Source organism: Bolinopsis microptera, chromosome 9, assembly GCF_026151205.1.
Source record: "Bolinopsis microptera isolate Bmic1 chromosome 9, MBARI_Bmic_1.0, whole genome shotgun sequence".
NCBI lineage: Eukaryota > Metazoa > Ctenophora > Tentaculata > Lobata > Bolinopsidae > Bolinopsis > Bolinopsis microptera.
In genome coordinates this window covers 2,382,671-2,401,358 of record NC_087080.1, presented here as the reverse complement: position 1 = coordinate 2,401,358, position 18,688 = coordinate 2,382,671, and the positions used below count along the sequence as shown (strand labels likewise).

The window sequence follows — 18,688 nt, the reverse complement described above, 5'->3', positions numbered from 1 at the left end:
CCAGTTTGCAACGAACTAAGTATAGGAATACTTTAAAACACAGACCAGTTTGCAACGAACTAAGTATAGGAATACTTTAAAACACAGACCAGTTTGCAACGAACTAAGTATAGGAATACTTTAAAACACAGACCAGTTTGCAACGAACTAAGTATAGGAATACATTAAAACACAGACCAGTTTGCAACGAACTAAGTATAGGAATACTTTAAAACACAGACCAGTTTGCAACGAACTAAGTATAGGAATACATTAAAACACAGACCAGTTTGCAACGAACTTAGTATAGGAATACATTAAAACACAGACCAGTTTGCAACGAACTAAGTATAGGAATACTTTAAAACACAGACCAGTTTGCAACGAACTTAGTATAGGAATACTTTAAAACACAGACCAGTTTGCAACGAACTTAGTATAGGAATACTTTAAAACACAGACCAGTTTGCAACGAACTTAGTATAGGAATACTTTAAAACACAGACCAGTTTGCAACGAACTGAGTATAGGAATACTTTAAAACACAGACCAGTTTGCAACGAACTAAGTATAGGAATACTTTAAAACACAGACCAGTTTGCAACGAACTAAGTATAGGAATACTTTAAAACACAGACCAGTTTGCAACGAACTGAGTATAGGAATACTTTAAAACACAGACCAGTTTGCAACGAACTAAGTATAGGAATACATTAAAACATAGACCAGTTTGCAACGAACTTAGTATAGGAATACTTTAAAACACAGACCAGTTTGCAACGAACTAAGTATAGGAATACTTTAAAACACAGACCAGTTTGCAACGAACTAAGTATAGGAATACATTAAAACACAGAACAGTTTGCAACGAACTAAGTATAGGAATACTTTAAAACACAGACCAGTTTGCAACGAACAAAGTATAGGAATACATTAAAACACAGACCAGTTTGCAACGAACAAAGTATTTTAAGTGCTGATTTACGCATGTTATTGTTATGTTTTTTTTTCACCCAAGCATGGGCCACAAATCAAAGGTCTTTAAATGTACGGGTCTACAATTTGTACTGAACTAAATAAATACGAACTTGAACAAACCCACTCACCTAAATTAAGATCCTTCTCTGGTCTGGCCATGACATTAACCTTGAAGGGACTGCCCTTGATATTGAAGTCGTTGTAGTTGACGGTCACAAAGTGAGGCAGTGCTTGGGAGGGTATAAAGGAGACGTCGTAGCAGTTGGGTTGTGTTTCGGACACTTTAACCGGCACCAGGTTGTGGTCATCGTCCTCAACGTTGATGTTAAGAGGACCGTTACCAGCCGCTCTACAGTCAACCTGAATATGGAGGTTATGAGAGTTGTGTTTTGAGTTTTGACTCAAATTACATTCATTCAGTGACTACAAAACATCAGAATGATATCATTACAACTAAGATATTCTGCACCATGTGGAAGAAGAAAAAGATTCTAACCTCGAAAAGAGAGAGTTTCCCGACCACACCATGCATGAGTCCAGGTCCAGTGGCGAGAACAGACGACGGGTTAAAGGGGGTCCTGACATTGATGTTGAACGGGGACTTGTGTATGTGAACATCTGAAAATAATGGAGTTGAAGTGGATTTATAATGTAAATCTACATAATTTTGATAGATTTTGGTAAGAACAATTTTAGTTATTAAAACATAACAGAAGGTCAAACTTGAATAGGTAATAAAACTAAAAGCACATTCAACAGTTACACTCTCCCGAATTGAAGATATAACATAAAATTAACAGAACAAACACAAACAAACCAACAACTGATTACGTTTAACACGGATGAACAAATCTGCCTTGATCGCATAACTTTACTGTATAACGTTTCACAAATAATTTAAAGAATGTACACCTACTTTTTGATAGTAATGGTGGGTGGTATATTATTGAAGGTTGCTGGATGGTTTGGACCAGCCTCTTAACCTCATTTTTAAAGAGGTGAGACGAATTTCGATTTGTTAAGCGAACCGTTATTTTCATTGCCTAAAATAACAGTAACCATTTCTTTATGTGATGTACAATTTACATTGAACAATGAACAATACAGACATTGTGCGTTTAAGACACCGAGATGTCGTGCATTGTTGGCTCCAGGTTTGAAATTTCAGGAATTTTGTATGATACCAAATTTTGTACTATTCCAAATTTACAACGAATTTAAGGTAGGCCAGTAACCGCATTATTTCCCAAATAACCCCAATTAATGTCCCAAATTACCTTTGCTGACAACAGAATGAGTATCTGATATGATGGAATCTCCAAGAGCACTGTCAAGAGATTTTGACTTTCCCACAAGGGCTCTCACGACAGGTTTCCTTTTCCTCATACCCTTCTTTACCTCATCAACAAAACCAGCTCTAGCATAACGTGGCTCTTCAGTGCGGACAACCTCTTCAACTGAGGTAGGGGTTTGAGGGAGGTCGGTCTGAGTTGATGCTATATCAGTTTGAGTCAATAGACTGGTGAGAGACTGAGGTGGGGTAGGGTCGAAATCACCTGGTATGATCTGGGTGGTGGTGGTAACGTACTCCTTGAACTGTTCACTGAAGGGGGAGGTGACAGTGCGGCAGGTGTCGTCACCCGAGGTGGTGTCCAGGTGATCCGCGAGTGACACCTGGCAGCTGAAGTCTGTGTAGTTGTTGTACTCCTCACAAAGAGTGTCCTCTGAGCGGTATGGAGGCTGGGGTTCTGGTTTGGGTTCTGGTTTGGGTACTGGTTTGGGTTCTGGTTTTGTTTCTGGTTGCGTATCTGGTCTCCCTGGGGTTGGTTGAGGTGAGTAGCAGAGCCTCTCCACAATTTCAGTTCCTCGGGGAGCTTTCTCTTTGTAGAATGTTTGGAGTTTTCCCGGCCGTTCCCCAAGTTTTCCATCTTGCTTCTCAAAAATGTCCTCGCTGTAGTTCCTGATGACAGCGATTCTGGAGTACAGATATTTTGATATCAGTTCTTGAACCACACAGCTGACTAGCTCAGAAAACTGTTTTTCTGTTATAATGTTTGATATGACTGCTTCACAGAGATTAGTGAAATGGTATCGTCGGTTGTGTCGTCTCTGTCGGTATTGAAGTGACATTGACTCGAACATGTTGGAGATGCACAGCTTGACGATGTATTGAGTTTTGAATTCCTCCATTTTCTTGGCTTTGTTTCGGTATACCTTTGTTCTGGTTCGCTGGAAGACTCTGGTAGATTTTAATGGAGAAGGTGTTGCTAAGTCTGTCTCTTTAGTCTCTCTACGAACTCTGACAATTGGTTTTGCCTCCTCGACAGGATTTGAGAAAGATATTGATCTTTGAGCAACTCTGAGAGGAGGTTTGCTTATTTTCCGTCCTGTTCTCACAGGTACACGACGAGCTAGAAACTTCTTGAAATGTATTGTCAGTAAATTCCTGATATGAACAGAAGCTTGAAAACGTATCATCCTCTGGTGCTTTATCTTGTCATGAAAATCCTTCCTTAGCAACTCTCTTACAACAACTTTAGTGTACCGATCAACTTTACCTCGCTCGAAGATCGACTGAAAGCTTATCGAGATCAGAGACTCCAGAAGAGACATAACAATGTTGTTTTGTCTGTCTGTGATGATAGCGAGACTTTGTGGTTCCTCAATTGCTTCAATGGCATCATTTGTTGACTTGAAATCTTTAATGGTAGCCTGGTAGGCTCTCTTTATAATGACGGGTTCAATGGAAGACATGTTGTTAAGAGATTTCACTATGTTGCACATGAAACTGCACAGAAATAACTTCCTGGGGCCCTGATAGCGATTATCGTCCACTAGTGACTTCAAGCCTTCTATCATGTCTGTGTTAGAGATACTCTCAGATCGCTGAATCTTAGCCACATCCCGCAAGTACTCGAGATTCAAGTTTGTGGAGGACTTGGCTTTGTCCACCAGATCCTCTAAGGATTCACCCCTAGTGTACAACAACGTCGTCTCATTTCTTGCTTGTTGACGGTGATTTATCAGCGCATATCCTTCCTCTTCAATGATGTCAAATATTGCTTTTTGAAATGCATGGTTATTGCTCATCTCTACTGCAAGATGTGGTGCCAGTCCCTCAAACTTCTCGTTCTCAAACTTAGAGATAATCTTCTCAACTGATGGAGATTTCTCCTCCTGAGTCCCTTGAATTTCAGCATAATCGAAATCAAAACGTTGAGCCCGTGTTAACTTAGCAGGAGTATAAGGTGACATATCAGGTGGCGAGGCGGATACGGGGCTAGGGGGCATTACACACGGTGCATATCTGGGAACTCTTGTCTGAGTCTCGTACGATTTTATCAGAGATGACCGTCTTTTCGATGAGGCGGCAGGAGAAGGAGGTGGACGGCCGGACGAGGCAATTGATGTGGTGGATGGACTACGTTCCTTGACCGGGGGTAGTCGCTCCAGACTGATACTCTTGTTACTGAACGCACTGTCGAAGTTAGCCCAGTTGCCCGACTGATCCAAGGCATCCGAGATTTCTTCGTCGCTGTCAATAATCTCGAATTCTTCGTAATTATAGTCACCGTGATCAGGCTCTGGGGCGGTTGGTTCCACATTTTTAGGGGGTTCTACGTTCACGGGGTTGTTACGGGGTGCCTCAACTTCAAGGTTAGGATCAATAATAAGGGAAGTGTAGTCTTTCTTTTTAGGAGATTTCATCCTGGAAATGAAGTTCAGAACACTAAATCGTTTTCTTGGGGAAGGTTTCTTATAGGGCAAGTCCGTTTCGCTTTCACTTAACTGTTGGTCCTCACTTACAAAAGACTGGCTCTTTGAAAGCCGTCTTTTCATACGCTTGACTAGGCCTGGTGGCGGTTTATGGCTGGGTAGATCGAACTTGGAGTTTGATTTGATGATATCAGTTGGGCTCTTTACAGATGCCTCCCGATAAGACGAACCAACTGATTCATTACTGGGCGATCTCGGCAAAGGAGGACAAGATTCTGACCTTTTCTTTCTTTTCTTGTCAACAAATTTTCTAAACAAAGTGTTTATAGGCGAAGAGGAGCTCTTGTCTCTCCTTGGTCTTTCTGAATCGCTTGAGCTGTCAAACTTTTTTATGATGTTATGTACAGAGAACCGCCGGCTACGAGACTGTTTTACTGCAGTGGTAATGTCTTTCAGTGAACTGGAACGGAGGGCGGCAGGGTTTAGAGCTTCTTCGTTTTCAGAGCTGGCATACTGATCAATAAAACTCCCCTTGTCTGGAGAAGGGGGATAGGGAGAAGGTGAATCACCTGGAGTGGGTGATATTGGTGAAGGAACGATCCCAGGTAGCCTGACAGGGGACAGGGTGCTTGCAAATGATTGCTCGGGGACCACTAATTGGTAATTTTTGGCAAACTTTATTTCTGGATCACTTAACTTCATGACCTCAGAATCTGCTGCTTCATCCAGTTTTTCTGACGAGATAGCATCAAAGGCTTCAGCGAAATCAGAGGATACTAAACTATGACCCGTAATTTTCGGCTTAAAGTCTCGTGGATCATCAATCAAGAAGCTGTTCCAAGGGCTAAGAGTGTAAGGTGTAAGGGCTTCAGGGTCAAATTGTGTCACTTTTTCGAGCGATGAATCTGTCACAACACTATCGTTTATAGACTCGACAATGAGGAAGCCAGCGTCACTGTTGCTCTTTAGAGGACTTCCACTCTTTTTCCTCTGCTGAAAGATGGATCTTTTGGAGGAAGCTGTTTCGTTGCTGAGAGGCTCGTGGTCAATGTGGTGAAACTTGGACACTAGCTGATCGACTGATGGAGCTCTTGATAAGATTTTAGGGGGTCTTTTCGGTTTGAGTGGTCTAACCGATTCCCCTCCTTGAGATTTAGTACGTCGTAGAGCAAGCATTCTCTAAATTAATGTTTTCATCTGGAGTTGGCTCAGAAATCTTAAAATTGTCTTCATCCCGAGTTTCCTTCGAATATGATCCATCAGGTTTCTGTTCAAAAAGACTATAATATTCTGACAATCCCAAGAAAGGGATAGGAGTTGGTATCAATGGGATAGGGGTCCTCACTGGAGTGAGCAAACTTCTGTCCAGATGAGGTTCAGGTGTTCTTTCCAATTCATCATCAAAGATAGTTTCCTGCCTCGACGGTGGTGGATTTAAGGAGAGGATTACATTTTCTTGGAGAGGATCTAAGTTAGGATCTTTCGATGGACTTGGTGAGGTAGACAGCGCTTTCTTTTGAGAAAGTTTCAGATTCACAGGCTTGATCTTGTCTGGAGATAATCTTGATTCTTCCGCACTAGCATACCGAGAATCTACCAACGATTCATACGATTTGCTCATTGTACTGGCCCTATCAATGTCTGAAAAGTTCGATTTGGTTTCACTGAACCCACTAGCCTTCCTAAGCCTTGAGTCCATAGCCAGGCCCTCATTACCCTTTGGTTCCGGACTGAAGGATACAGAGGAAGTAGAGCTACTGCTCATGATTTGTACCTCACCCTCCTCCAAGGAGGTAGACTCACTCACTCTCTTCACCAATATCTTGCCCGGCGTCGGGAGTCTCTTCCGTGGTCTCAGCTGATCCGATTCAGCGTCCGACACTCCGGTACTCGGAGACTTGCCGACATTATACTGCTTCTCCGGAACAGCAAGTAACAGGGGAACAGGTGACGCTGCAATGGACTCAGCTAACCTGTCATACCCCTGCCGCTCTATCACCCTCTCTAGCTCTGATATCTTCACGGTGAGTTCCTCTATCCTGTCTTTTAACGGCGTCACCACACTCTGAACAACCTCCCCCAGCACACTCAACTCCCGGTCCCCTAGTCCGAGCATGAGGAGGGGTCTGATAAGAAGCAGAGCTAACCAAATATACACCCTCCTAAACCATCCCCTGATCTGATCTATAACAGACATGATATTCACTACACAATAACAGCACAACGAGATACAACAATATATATAATACGAAAAGTCGTGTGTTTGAGAGCGGTATGAAATAAAGGTCTGAGAAGTAGAGGTATAGCGGATATGTACTCAGCAATTATCCGACCGTAACGACTTAACAATGGATATAGCCCAGAACTCCTGTATACTATACCCCTAACTTAGCCTGCCCTATTAATTAACTGTACAATTAATGAGGGTAAATAACATGAAAATACGGGCTTACAGGCTAATCCCATCTACTACTCAAAGTTGTAAGTTAACTGTTTCAGGTTCAAGGCTCGAAAGCTGTTATTTGCGAGGGAACGTTGGCGGCGTTTAACAGCTACTCTCAAGTAGTGGCAAGGTTTAAGAGAGTTTGGTTACTATGGTTACTACCGGAAGTGCAGGGAGCACGGGACCAGTGCTTATAGTGCTCTTTAAGGCTCCGTTTTACGGAAGAGTGACGTACTTCAGGGGCATGATAAAAGATAGAGGGGCCGTATATCGTACAAGCTTTTACGTTTAGGAGCACGTCTTCCGTGTGCTAATGAACAAGTTCAACTAAGCTGTCCTATTACTATTAGAAAATGATAGAAAGTAACAGTAATACAGTAATACCCTGATTTACTACGAAGTTTGGGTGAAAGGAAAAAGCCGCGGTAAATCGGAGTTTAACTGTACTATGTTGTCTAAATGCCGTTATAGAGGGCAACCAGCCACTTGTAGTTGTAACAATTTGTAAAGTTGTAACAATGGGCCATACATACTTTGAAGTCTAACTATAAGTAAACATCTAAACCTAGCATTAAGTATTGATTGTAGTCTATTTACTCCAGGACGTGAAAATTAATGACTGTATTTACTGAAAGTTGGCATATAACAAAGCATGGTATAAGCCCAATAAATATTAAATACAGACTAGAACACGGCGTCGACTCTAAAATCGACTGCACGAGGTACGAGAAATAAAACTATATTTTTTACAAACATTTCAAGTAAACTGGGAACGACTAACACACAAGTTAAGGAGGGTTATTAACCAGAGTCCACTACCCGGGGATGGGCAGGTTCTCACAGAGGAGAATGTAATTTGCTGGCTGCTTGTTGGCCGTCATCCGGCCACGTAATTCTGGGGATTATGGCTCGTGATTCAGGTGGGGGCTCGGGAGTCGTGATTCAGGGGATTAGGGAGGAGGTCTAGGGGTTAGTAGTAGGGTGGGGCTCTCATTGGAGACGCAGAGCTTTAGATACATGGAGGGATATTATGTGGCATATTATGTGGCATATTATGTGGCATATTATGTGGCATAATATTCTCGTATCTTGTGGAACCTGGAGGGAGCTTGAGGTATGGTGACGTCATGTAATCGTTCAATTTTAGTTTAGTTAGATTTTACAGGTCTTCAAGGATACCACCAGGCAATTATTTTACAAATATATCCAAAACTACTGTGTATTATGGCTTGCTGCTCCACGTGTTTATTTATGAACTATTCCTAATTCCTGGATGAACTTTCAGATTAAAATCCCTGTTATAATCTGGGCCAGATAAAAATGAGGTATCGAAACAACGAAACGCACCTCAATGAAATTCAATTACTGTATGCAGATCTACCAAAGGGGGGAAATGACGAAACTTCCGACGTAACTTATAGTTGGCAGTTACCTGATTTTTTTAAACCAATAGCTTTAAGTATCCTTAAGTGGCTAAGTGGCGCAGTTCGTTAGTCGACCTGCCTTACTCGTGATATGCTGCTCAATCACGACTCACGAGGTTGCGGGTTCGATCCCCGCCTGTGCCACTAGCCATGGGGTGAGCGGCGTTGGCGTTCTGCTAAGGGTTCCGATGGACCTATAAAGCCCCCCGGCCTACTCAGGCGAATGCTCGAGAAATCGTGTGTGAGGGTTAAATGTGGAGCTGTACATGATCTATACAGCAGAGCCACGGGCGAAGAAAGTGTGGTATAAATATAATACCTTAACCGTCGCTGGCCTTAGTTATCGATCCTTCGGGTTCCTGTAAGTGCTGGTGCCGGCCATGGTTGTCCGAAGTAAAATAAAGGGTGGTTTTCATAGATGACCATGCTGATTGCTGCCTTGCAGCTAAACAACGTAAAGTAAAGTAAGTAGTTATCAAAATAACGAACTCAGGAGAGTATACCCCACCCCCGTTACTGGAAAGTCGGGGCTCTCTTCGCCAGTTCAGTTTGATTTTTTGTAAGAGAGTGGAGACTACCATCTCGAGTAATCAATCAAGTTGAGAAAATGCCCTATTAAATGCAGTTTCATGGTGATTCAACCTTTCAATTTTGAATAATTTATAAACCGAATTGAGTAATTCCTTTCCTGATAAGAGCATTTTTCCTTGTCGCATCAAACAGGATCAATACAAATTTACACAAGAATACAAACCGATTACCCTTTTACTTTTAGGACTTTTTATACATATTATACTGAATTGTGTTAAATAGGGTTGCGAAATAACAAATCCTATGAAATGTAAGAACGGTTATATAATTGTAGATTTGCAGGAGATAATTTTTGTTTGAATTTTTTGTATTTTTATATGCATAATACTTATTCGATAACATCCGAATTTTTCAGTTAAATAATCTGATCATCTTGGGATCATCTTCCTACTGACAATTTTCTTGTCGTACAATTTTCGCGCGCGAAACTGGAGCCAAAGTAACATTGTAAATGTACACCACCAAAATCAACAAATCACTGTAATACAGAATATCGGAGCAGTACAACTCAATACAAACACAAGAGTATACCACGACCAGGACTTACTACAGACAACCAAGGGAGCTCTCAGATGTCCGTATATTGGCTGGCAGTTTGGGAAAGAGGGAGAGAGAGAGGGAGAGAGAGAGAGGGAGAGAGAGAGAGAGAGAGAGAGAGAGAGAGAGAGGGAGAGTCTTGTATTACTCTGCTAATAAAGGAGATGGAGATATAAGCACAGCCAATAGGACAGACTCTAATATACTCTACGTCATCCAGTAGATGGGAGGAACACAGAGAGTGTAATTAATGGGTCTATTTGGCGGTAATTGGCTAAAGTTGGGGTCTACTTGGCAGTAATTGGCTAAAGTCCGTGTTTAATAAAACCGGGCAATTTTGTACTTGGACTTACAAATTACTGTATCATTTAAGCTGGAGTTTGTAAATATGTTAAGTTTTAAATTGAGACAAATAAAATTAAAAATTAAAGGAGCAGTGCAAATGGTTTAGTTGTTTAGTGGGTCTAAGTTTGGAAGATGAGGAGTGTATTTTTGAATATTTTTAGCGGTAATTGGCAAGTAATATATGTACTTGGACTTATTACGTTAGTCGGGGTTTGTAAATATCTGTAGTTTTGTGTATCTTAGAGTGAATAAAGCAATGCCTTGCCATATGGGTACTCATTAGCGGGAGTAATAATATCAATGGTTTTTTTTGTAATTTGTTAACGATAATATTAAACGGTATTTGGAAAACTTAAAAATAATAAAATTCAAGTTTTAAAACTTAAAAATAATAAAATTTAAGTTTTGAAAGATCACCTGTTCCCTCAATGTAGACAGGTTCATGAAACAAATCCTGGAACAGTTTACAAGCAGAAGAACAGCACATCCCAACAAACCACGACGTTAATTATCCCAATTTATGGTCTTATCAGGTAATTGGGTAATTATAATTAGTAAAATAACTAATTATAATTAAGTAATTGATCTGAATGTGAGAGGATCAGGGTGTGGTTATCTCTGTCAAGTCAGGTGAGTTTAGGTGAGTTTAGTTACCATGGTTACCAAGCAGCTGCTCCCATCTGGTAGCCTTCTCATCGTGGCATTTACGTTATGTTAGGTATTCCAGCTATGAGAACCGGGTTATTAAGGGGTTGATCTTTCAAATTGATAATTGAAAGTTTAAAGCAGGGAATCTAAAAACTGTAAATACTTATTTGTGAGTGTTCGCGACAGTTTATAGGATAAATCTCGCTTTCTCGAATAAATTAGTATTATAACAAAAAACACAATACTTAGCAACGGTGAGCAAAGAAGTGACAATCAAGGTTCACATTTAATAAGGGTTAAATGTTTGACCAACTGTAAACCTAACAAGAAGATAGTAAATGGCGTCTTGATCTCTAATAAAATATGACGAACAAGAATACAGTGTGTAAATTGCACTGATCACCACTACATAAATCAATCATAATAGACAGCCGTATATCAATATGATAATTACTATGTGCTACAAATTTTACTATTTAACTATACACATACGATACAGCAGCCCTGAGTGTATGATAATTGCGTTGTTCCCTAGCCGGTAGCCCACCATCTTATACCATCCCCACCATCTTATACCATCCCCATCATCTTATACCATCCCCACCATCTTATACCATCCCCACCATCTTATACCATCCCCACCATCTTATACCATCCCCACCATCTTATACCATCCCCACCATCTTATACCATCCCCACCATCTTATACCATCCCCACCATCTTATACCATCCCCACCATCTTATACCATCCCCACCATCTTATACCATCCCCACCATCTTATACCATCCCCATCATCTTATACCATTCCCACCATCTTATACCATCCCCACCATCTTATACCATCCCCACCATCTTATACCATCCCCACCATCTTATACCATCCCACCATCTTATACCATCCCCACCATCTTATACCATCCCCACCATCTTATACCATCCCCACCATCTTATACCATCCCCACCATCTTATACCATCCCCACCATCTTATACCATCCCCACCATCTTATACCATCCCCACCATCTTATACCATCCCCACCATCTTATACCATCCCCACCATCTTATACCATCCCCACCATCTTATACCATCCCCACCATCTTATACCATCCCCACCATCTTATACCATCCCCACCATCTTATACCATCCCCACCATCTTATACCATCCCCACCATCTTATACCATCCCCACCATCTTATACCATCCCCACCATCTTATACCATCCCCACCATCTTATACCATCCCCACCATCTTATACCATCCCCACCATCTTATACCATCCCCACCATCTTATACCATCCCCACCATCTTATACCATCCCCACCATCTTATACCATCCCCACCATCTTATACCATCCCCACCATCTTATACCATCCCCACCATCTTATACCATCCCCACCATCTTATACCATCCCCACCATCTTATACCATCCCCACCATCTTATACCATCCCCACCATCTTATACCATCCCCACCATCTTATACCATCCCCACCATCTTATACCATCCCCACCATCTTATACCATCCCCACCATCTTATACCATCCCCACCATCTTATACCATCCCCACCATCTTATACCATCCCCACCATCTTATACCATCCCCACCATCTTATACCATCCCCACCATCTTATACCATCCCCACCATCTTATACCATCCCCACCATCTTATACCATCCCCACCATCTTATACCATCCCCACCATCTTATACCATCCCCACCATCTTATACCATCCCCACCATCTTATACCATCCCCACCATCTTATACCATCCCCACCATCTTATACCATCCCCACCATCTTATACCATCCCCACCATCTTATACCATCCCCACCATCTTATACCATCCCCACCATCTTATACCATCCCCACCATCTTATACCATCCCCACCATCTTATACCATCCCCACCATCTTATACCATCCCCACCATCTTATACCATCCCCACCATCTTATACCATCCCCACCATCTTATACCATCCCCACCATCTTATACCATCCCCACCATCTTATACCATCCCCACCATCTTATACCATCCCCACCATCTTATACCATCCCCACCATCTTATACCATCCCCACCATCTTATACCATCCCCACCATCTTATACCATCCCCACCATCTTATACCATCCCCACCATCTTATACCATCCCCACCATCTTATACCATCCCCACCATCTTATACCATCCCCACCATCTTATACCATCCCCACCATCTTATACCATCCCCACCATCTTATACCATCCCCACCATCTTATACCATCCCCACCATCTTATACCATCCCCACCATCTTATACCATCCCCACCATCTTATACCATCCCCACCATCTTATACCCTCCCCACCATCTTATACCATCCCCACCATCTTATACCATCCCCACCATCTTATACCATCCCCACCATCTTATACCATCCCCACCATATTATACCATCCCCACCATCTTATACCATCCCCACCATCTTATACCATCCCCACCATCTTATACCATCCCCACCATCTTATACCATCCCCACCATCTTATACCATCCCCACCATCTTATACCATCCCCACCATCTTATACCATCCCCATCATATTATATCCATTATTCTGTTGCTATAATCTGGGCCCTGATGGTCCCAGACACACCAAACTGACACTCGGCCACAAGCCTCCGCCATTTACTCTGATTTCTCCGGCAACCTTCCCCAGGGTTGCCACACCCCAAAGGTAGGCAGAGCATCTCAATGCTATCCTCTCATGGGCTATCATGGCCCAGCCTATCTTTTAAAAAAAGTCTGGGCCCTGCTTCTACGAGAACCAAAATTGTAATTGTCCATAATCACTACACGATATGTGTTAGAGGATTTAATTTTAAAAAGTCGTTTTAATAAAATATTATTAGTTACCAACGTTTGGTATTATACAGTATGTAATCATTAGACGTTAAATAGCCTAATTAACATATTAGGCTTCCACCCTAAACAGTTACTACTTACTCCCTGTTCAACCAGATAAACCGAACTAGCAGATAAGGATAATATTATGACGGTATTCCGTGTGATTTACTTTAAAATGAAACTAGGAATGAATTTTAAAGTGATCGACTTTTTAAAAGATAAGATAAAGGTAAACTTCATTTTATTAAGACTAAAAAGCTACTGTTAGCGGAGGGAAGATTGGTAAAGCTTCACGAGACTAAGAAAGTGACAAACTTTGGTTGGGAGGGACAAATCGTCGTAAGGAAAAACATCGTGAGCAGTACATTCATAAAATAGTTAACATTCGTAACGAAAACAGGCAGTACACAGCTGTAGCTTTGTATCACTTAGAAATCGACCCCTCTACTCTATAGGACAAAACTGGTGCCTTATAACACTGAAACATATGCTGATATATTATGCTATTATGCGCATACCAGGCATTATACACAGTATAATCACAGCAAGGGTAATATCAGACATAACAATGTTACAGTGTTGAGCTATTTGTATCAGCAGTGACTCAGCACAGTTGTGGAACGTGTACCTTGTACAGCTCCTATTGAATTGTTGACTTAAAATGAACCTTGGGACGATTTGTCCCTCCCTCCTAAAGTTTATCACCCTTCTAAAGAAGGGATGCAATGTGTTCCTGGGTATGAAACTAAAAATACTTTGACAGTGCAGCAAACGTGAGGAGGAAAATCTTTAACATGTTTAAGAAAGATGTTTGTGAAAGATGTTTGAGGAAGATGTTTGAGGGAGATGCGATCTGACAAACTGGTGAGCTAAAACAGCACGATCTCATCATCACACGAATAGTGAGCACGACGGAGTAATATGAAGCATGTTGGTATAAATATTTATCCTATTCAAATCCACCCGGCAGCTTAAAACAAGGATATAAGTGTAATAGCGGAAGATTGGATGTCTACTGTTACATCCAACATGATTAATTCGATGTATGAGATGAAGACATAGTAAATAGGAATAAAATCACTACAGTACGGACAATATTGGAGATGGTTATTGTTGCTAACACAGTACTGAGTACAGGGAACTTATTGCAAGTGGTATAACAGGTGTGGTGTAACAATACAGGTACTATGATTAATATATAACAGTTACTATAATACAGTACAACACGTGTTGTGTGAGACATTATATTAAACGAGTAACAAATATCTGCACTTTGAAAATGAGGGATCAACATTCCCTCCACTTCTCTCCTCTAAATTAGATTGAGGGGTCTGGAACAGATCACTGCAAGAGCTGGGGACAGAGCTAAACGGATGAAATGGATGTAATTTGTGTTCATGCCCTGAATTAACTGGCATTGATAATATGTTAACGGATAGTGTGCTAACATGAACAGTGGGGTGCACATCGGTACGTTACGCCACTGAGTTCACACGAGAATACTAGTCACATTTTATGACTGACATATAAGTTATTTCAATAAATAATGTTATATAATACGTAAAAGTTATGTTAATACGAAAAGTGTTGAGAGGACTATTCTCGCAGTAACAAACCATGCAAATAGAAAAGTAGATCACAATAAAACCCACAAAATTTAGTAGAAGAACAGGGGTGGGGGGGGGGGCAAAAATAGGTATGTTTCGCCACTGTTTAGAAGAACTAGAAGAACCAAAGTCACGTATTTCTAAATAAAAAGTACAGAAGACGTACAGACCAACACCAGGTACTGTAAATAATGTAACAATTGTATTCACATGTGATTTGTAGTACTACTGCTAGTGTGAAAGCTAAGTAAGATAATGGAAAGAACATCTTGCCAATCAGCCGTATCAGTCTATAGTGAAAATCTAAGGAGAATAATAAAAGGGCGAACCATTCAGGGAAATTTTTAACCATCATCGTATGTGTAGGATTTAATTTGCAGGCCATTGAATTTCTACTGGTTACTACTGGTTACTCATGGTTACTCATGGTTACTACTGTTAAGTGGTAACTTATGGTTACTGACATGATGGTACAATGTACATTGATATAAATCATGTCGTGGTTTGGAACTTGATCAACTTAATTTCTGACATCTGTGGTAGATAAAATGTAGTCTTTACATGATGTATAGCCACCTCTGACTCTCCTTTTCATTATCACTTTGTCAAAAATGTTAAAAACCATGTCAAAAATGTTAAAAACCATGTCAAAATGATTGTAGAGACATTGCACGATTATAACTTTCTGTTTCGATTTCCAATTTATTTTGCTGCATACCAAGTGGAGAGCAAGGAGCTTTTTAATTCTTTTAATAATTTTTTTTTATTTTGGAAAAATTGGAAAAAATCCAGCTAAAATTTCCGGAATTCACTTATGAAATTCATATGCAATTTTAAAGTTTCCTTCTCAGTTTAAAAGAAAACAGCGTTCAACCGGCAAAGTTGAAACGCTGTATAAACGACAAATGGTTAAAAAAGGCCACTCCAAACAGAACTGCATTGTTTGCAACATAAACACAATGGTAGAACATTATTCACATATTATCCAGAGTGCCATGATATTGTGCAAAAACAGTAAACAGGGGCCATACAGATAAACGATAGATTTAGTGCGCCTAAAAGCCTCTTTAACAAGTCATTACCTAAGTAACAATAGTTCAGAACACTCTTAAGTTCAACTCTGTCCACCTTGAGTACGCTACCTGGACTCTAGTTCGACTTTGTCCAACTTGAGTACGCTACCTGGACTCTAGTCCAACTTGAGTACGCTACCTGGACTCTAGTTCGACTCTGTCCAACTTGAGTACGCTACCTGGACTCTAGTTCGACTCTGTCCAACTTGAGTACGCTACCTGGACTAGGGTACGCTACTTCTTATGAAAACAAGGACTAAAACAGTAAACAGGGCCTAAACAGTAAACAGGGCCTAAACGGTAGATTTAGTGAGTCTCATTATAAGCGAGTCAACAAGTCATTACCTGGGTTACAATAGTAGAAAAACAGCTGAACATGTGGAGGGGACATTGAGATATATTGTTAATATTATGTAGCTTGAATGTAAATAGAGAGAGACAGTGTAAAAGTGCAGCAGTTCTCAGTGTAGTGTACGATATAGAGGTACCTACTACCTATCAAGCTATCAGATCATCTTACTCCGATACAGTGTAGTGTAGTGTACGATATAGAGGTACCTATCAGATCCTCTTACTATGTGTACGATATAGAGGTACCTACTACCTATCAAGCTATCAGATCCTCTTACTCCGATACAGTGTAGTGTAGTGTACGATATATAGGTACCTATCAGATCCTCTTACTCAGTGTAGTGTACGATATAGAGGTACCTATCAGATCCTCTTACTCCGATATCCCTTTCCCATCCCTACTAAGAAAAGGTAGGGGAACCTTAAGTGCCCATCGGTACGCTAACGAATTGCCGGGAAATGCAAAGAGTGCAGAACGGAATATTCCAAGAACAGCAAATGGACAAAACACCGAGCATCCTATACACAGTACTACAAGTACAGTTATAGTAGCAAGGGAAATGCAATGAACTAGGAAGTTAGAAACGCTTGAAATGTTATGTATCTAGTCGCAACTCACAGTGCAGAAGATGCGGGGTCTTGAAATCGGAGACTTAATGTTTAGAGGAAACATAAACTCTTGTGTTTGAACTGAGCCTTCAGTCGTTCTAAGCTCCCATAATTAATAAATACTAAATAGCTTGATTTAAAAACGTGAAAGACACAAATGTTAGGATCATTTGTTACGGCTTTACGGTTACAACCAAATAAATATGTAAATAAATGTAAGGTTAACGTATGTCTGCTGTACAATTGCGAAGGAAACACTTAACACACCTTGTGAACCACGTGATACCCATATAAGGAGATATAGAACCACGTGAGAGCACATTTTACTAGGTTCTACTAACTATTTTATGTTGTTTAACAAGAGCTTCCTCCTTGTCGCTCCGGTTAATATTTGCCTAACGTAACTTTCATAACACCCATTTGTAATCAACAATACACAATAGACTAATCTAAAATATAAAAAATGTACAATACACGCTACAGCACGAACAAGTTCGTTTACAAGTGACAAAACCCGTACGTGGTCACTGATCACAGGTCACATAGTACATACGGGACTCACTGGTCACATATCCCACACACTCAAGGTACATATTCAGCCCCTGAGGTTCATGTGTCCCTGTATGTCACATATATTACATATTATGCCAGTTACTCATTCTAGTTACAGTTGACTATAATGCGGCCGGTTTTTGCTCCGTTTATACTTTTGCAATCCAACTGCGATAGTGAAGTCCCGGCCGAAGGCACGGGTTACACTAGTATTACATATTAAGATATTATGCCAGTCACCCATTTTAGTTACACATCACTTAACACGGGAAAGTATACTTATACAGATGGCACACTTATTATCAATGAAGGAGAAGCCCATGAGCAGAAGACTTTGAATTCTAAGCAAGTACATAATAATCTATAGTTACATAATAATCTAGTTACATAATAATCTAGTTACATAATAATCTATTATTAATGAGTTGTTCTAGATAATTGTTTTATCATTATAATAAACGGATTGTTCAATTGTTATCGATCTAGTTAAATAATCTAGTTATTGAATAATTGAATTGAGAAGTCCCTCCTGGGTACGACCCCTAATAACTTAATAATTATAGATTAAAGGGGACGCAAACACTGTGAGTCTCGGTCTGTGCAATCCTCTAAATAACTACAGACAGAAGCGGGACTGTCTCTATAAGTTTATATACATTTACAGGTAATCTTGAATGTATGTATATTTAGAGAGGCGTGGTACCTACCGAAAGCAATGTGATCGATTACACTAAAGCTTTACTACCCGGAAAGACCCAAGTCTATAGGTGCACATCAGGTTATGTTATCCGGATCCAAGGCATCTGTTGATAGATGAGTCAACAACAACAACAACAACAACATTTCCAGTCACATTTTCAAATTACATAACATATTCTAATTGTATAACTTAAGAGGGTACAGACGTATAACACAAACAAAACACAATAAAATCCTATAAATATTAT

General features: G+C 40.5%; 1 protein-coding gene across 2 annotated transcripts in view; it reads right to left on the bottom strand.

Annotated features, from left to right (window-relative positions):
- LOC134820767 (filamin-C-like) overlaps nt 1-18,688 on the bottom strand; it is a 77,797-nt gene that overhangs the window by 1,308 nt on the left and 57,801 nt on the right. For both annotated transcript variants that reach the window (XM_063831355.1, XM_063831356.1), the window contains exons 26-27: nt 1,454-1,575; nt 1,086-1,317 (exon numbers count right to left, since the gene is read on the bottom strand). In XM_063831355.1, coding sequence (XP_063687425.1) covers nt 1,086-1,317; nt 1,454-1,575 — 354 coding nt within the window. The remainder of the gene's footprint in view (nt 1-1,085; nt 1,318-1,453; nt 1,576-18,688) is intronic.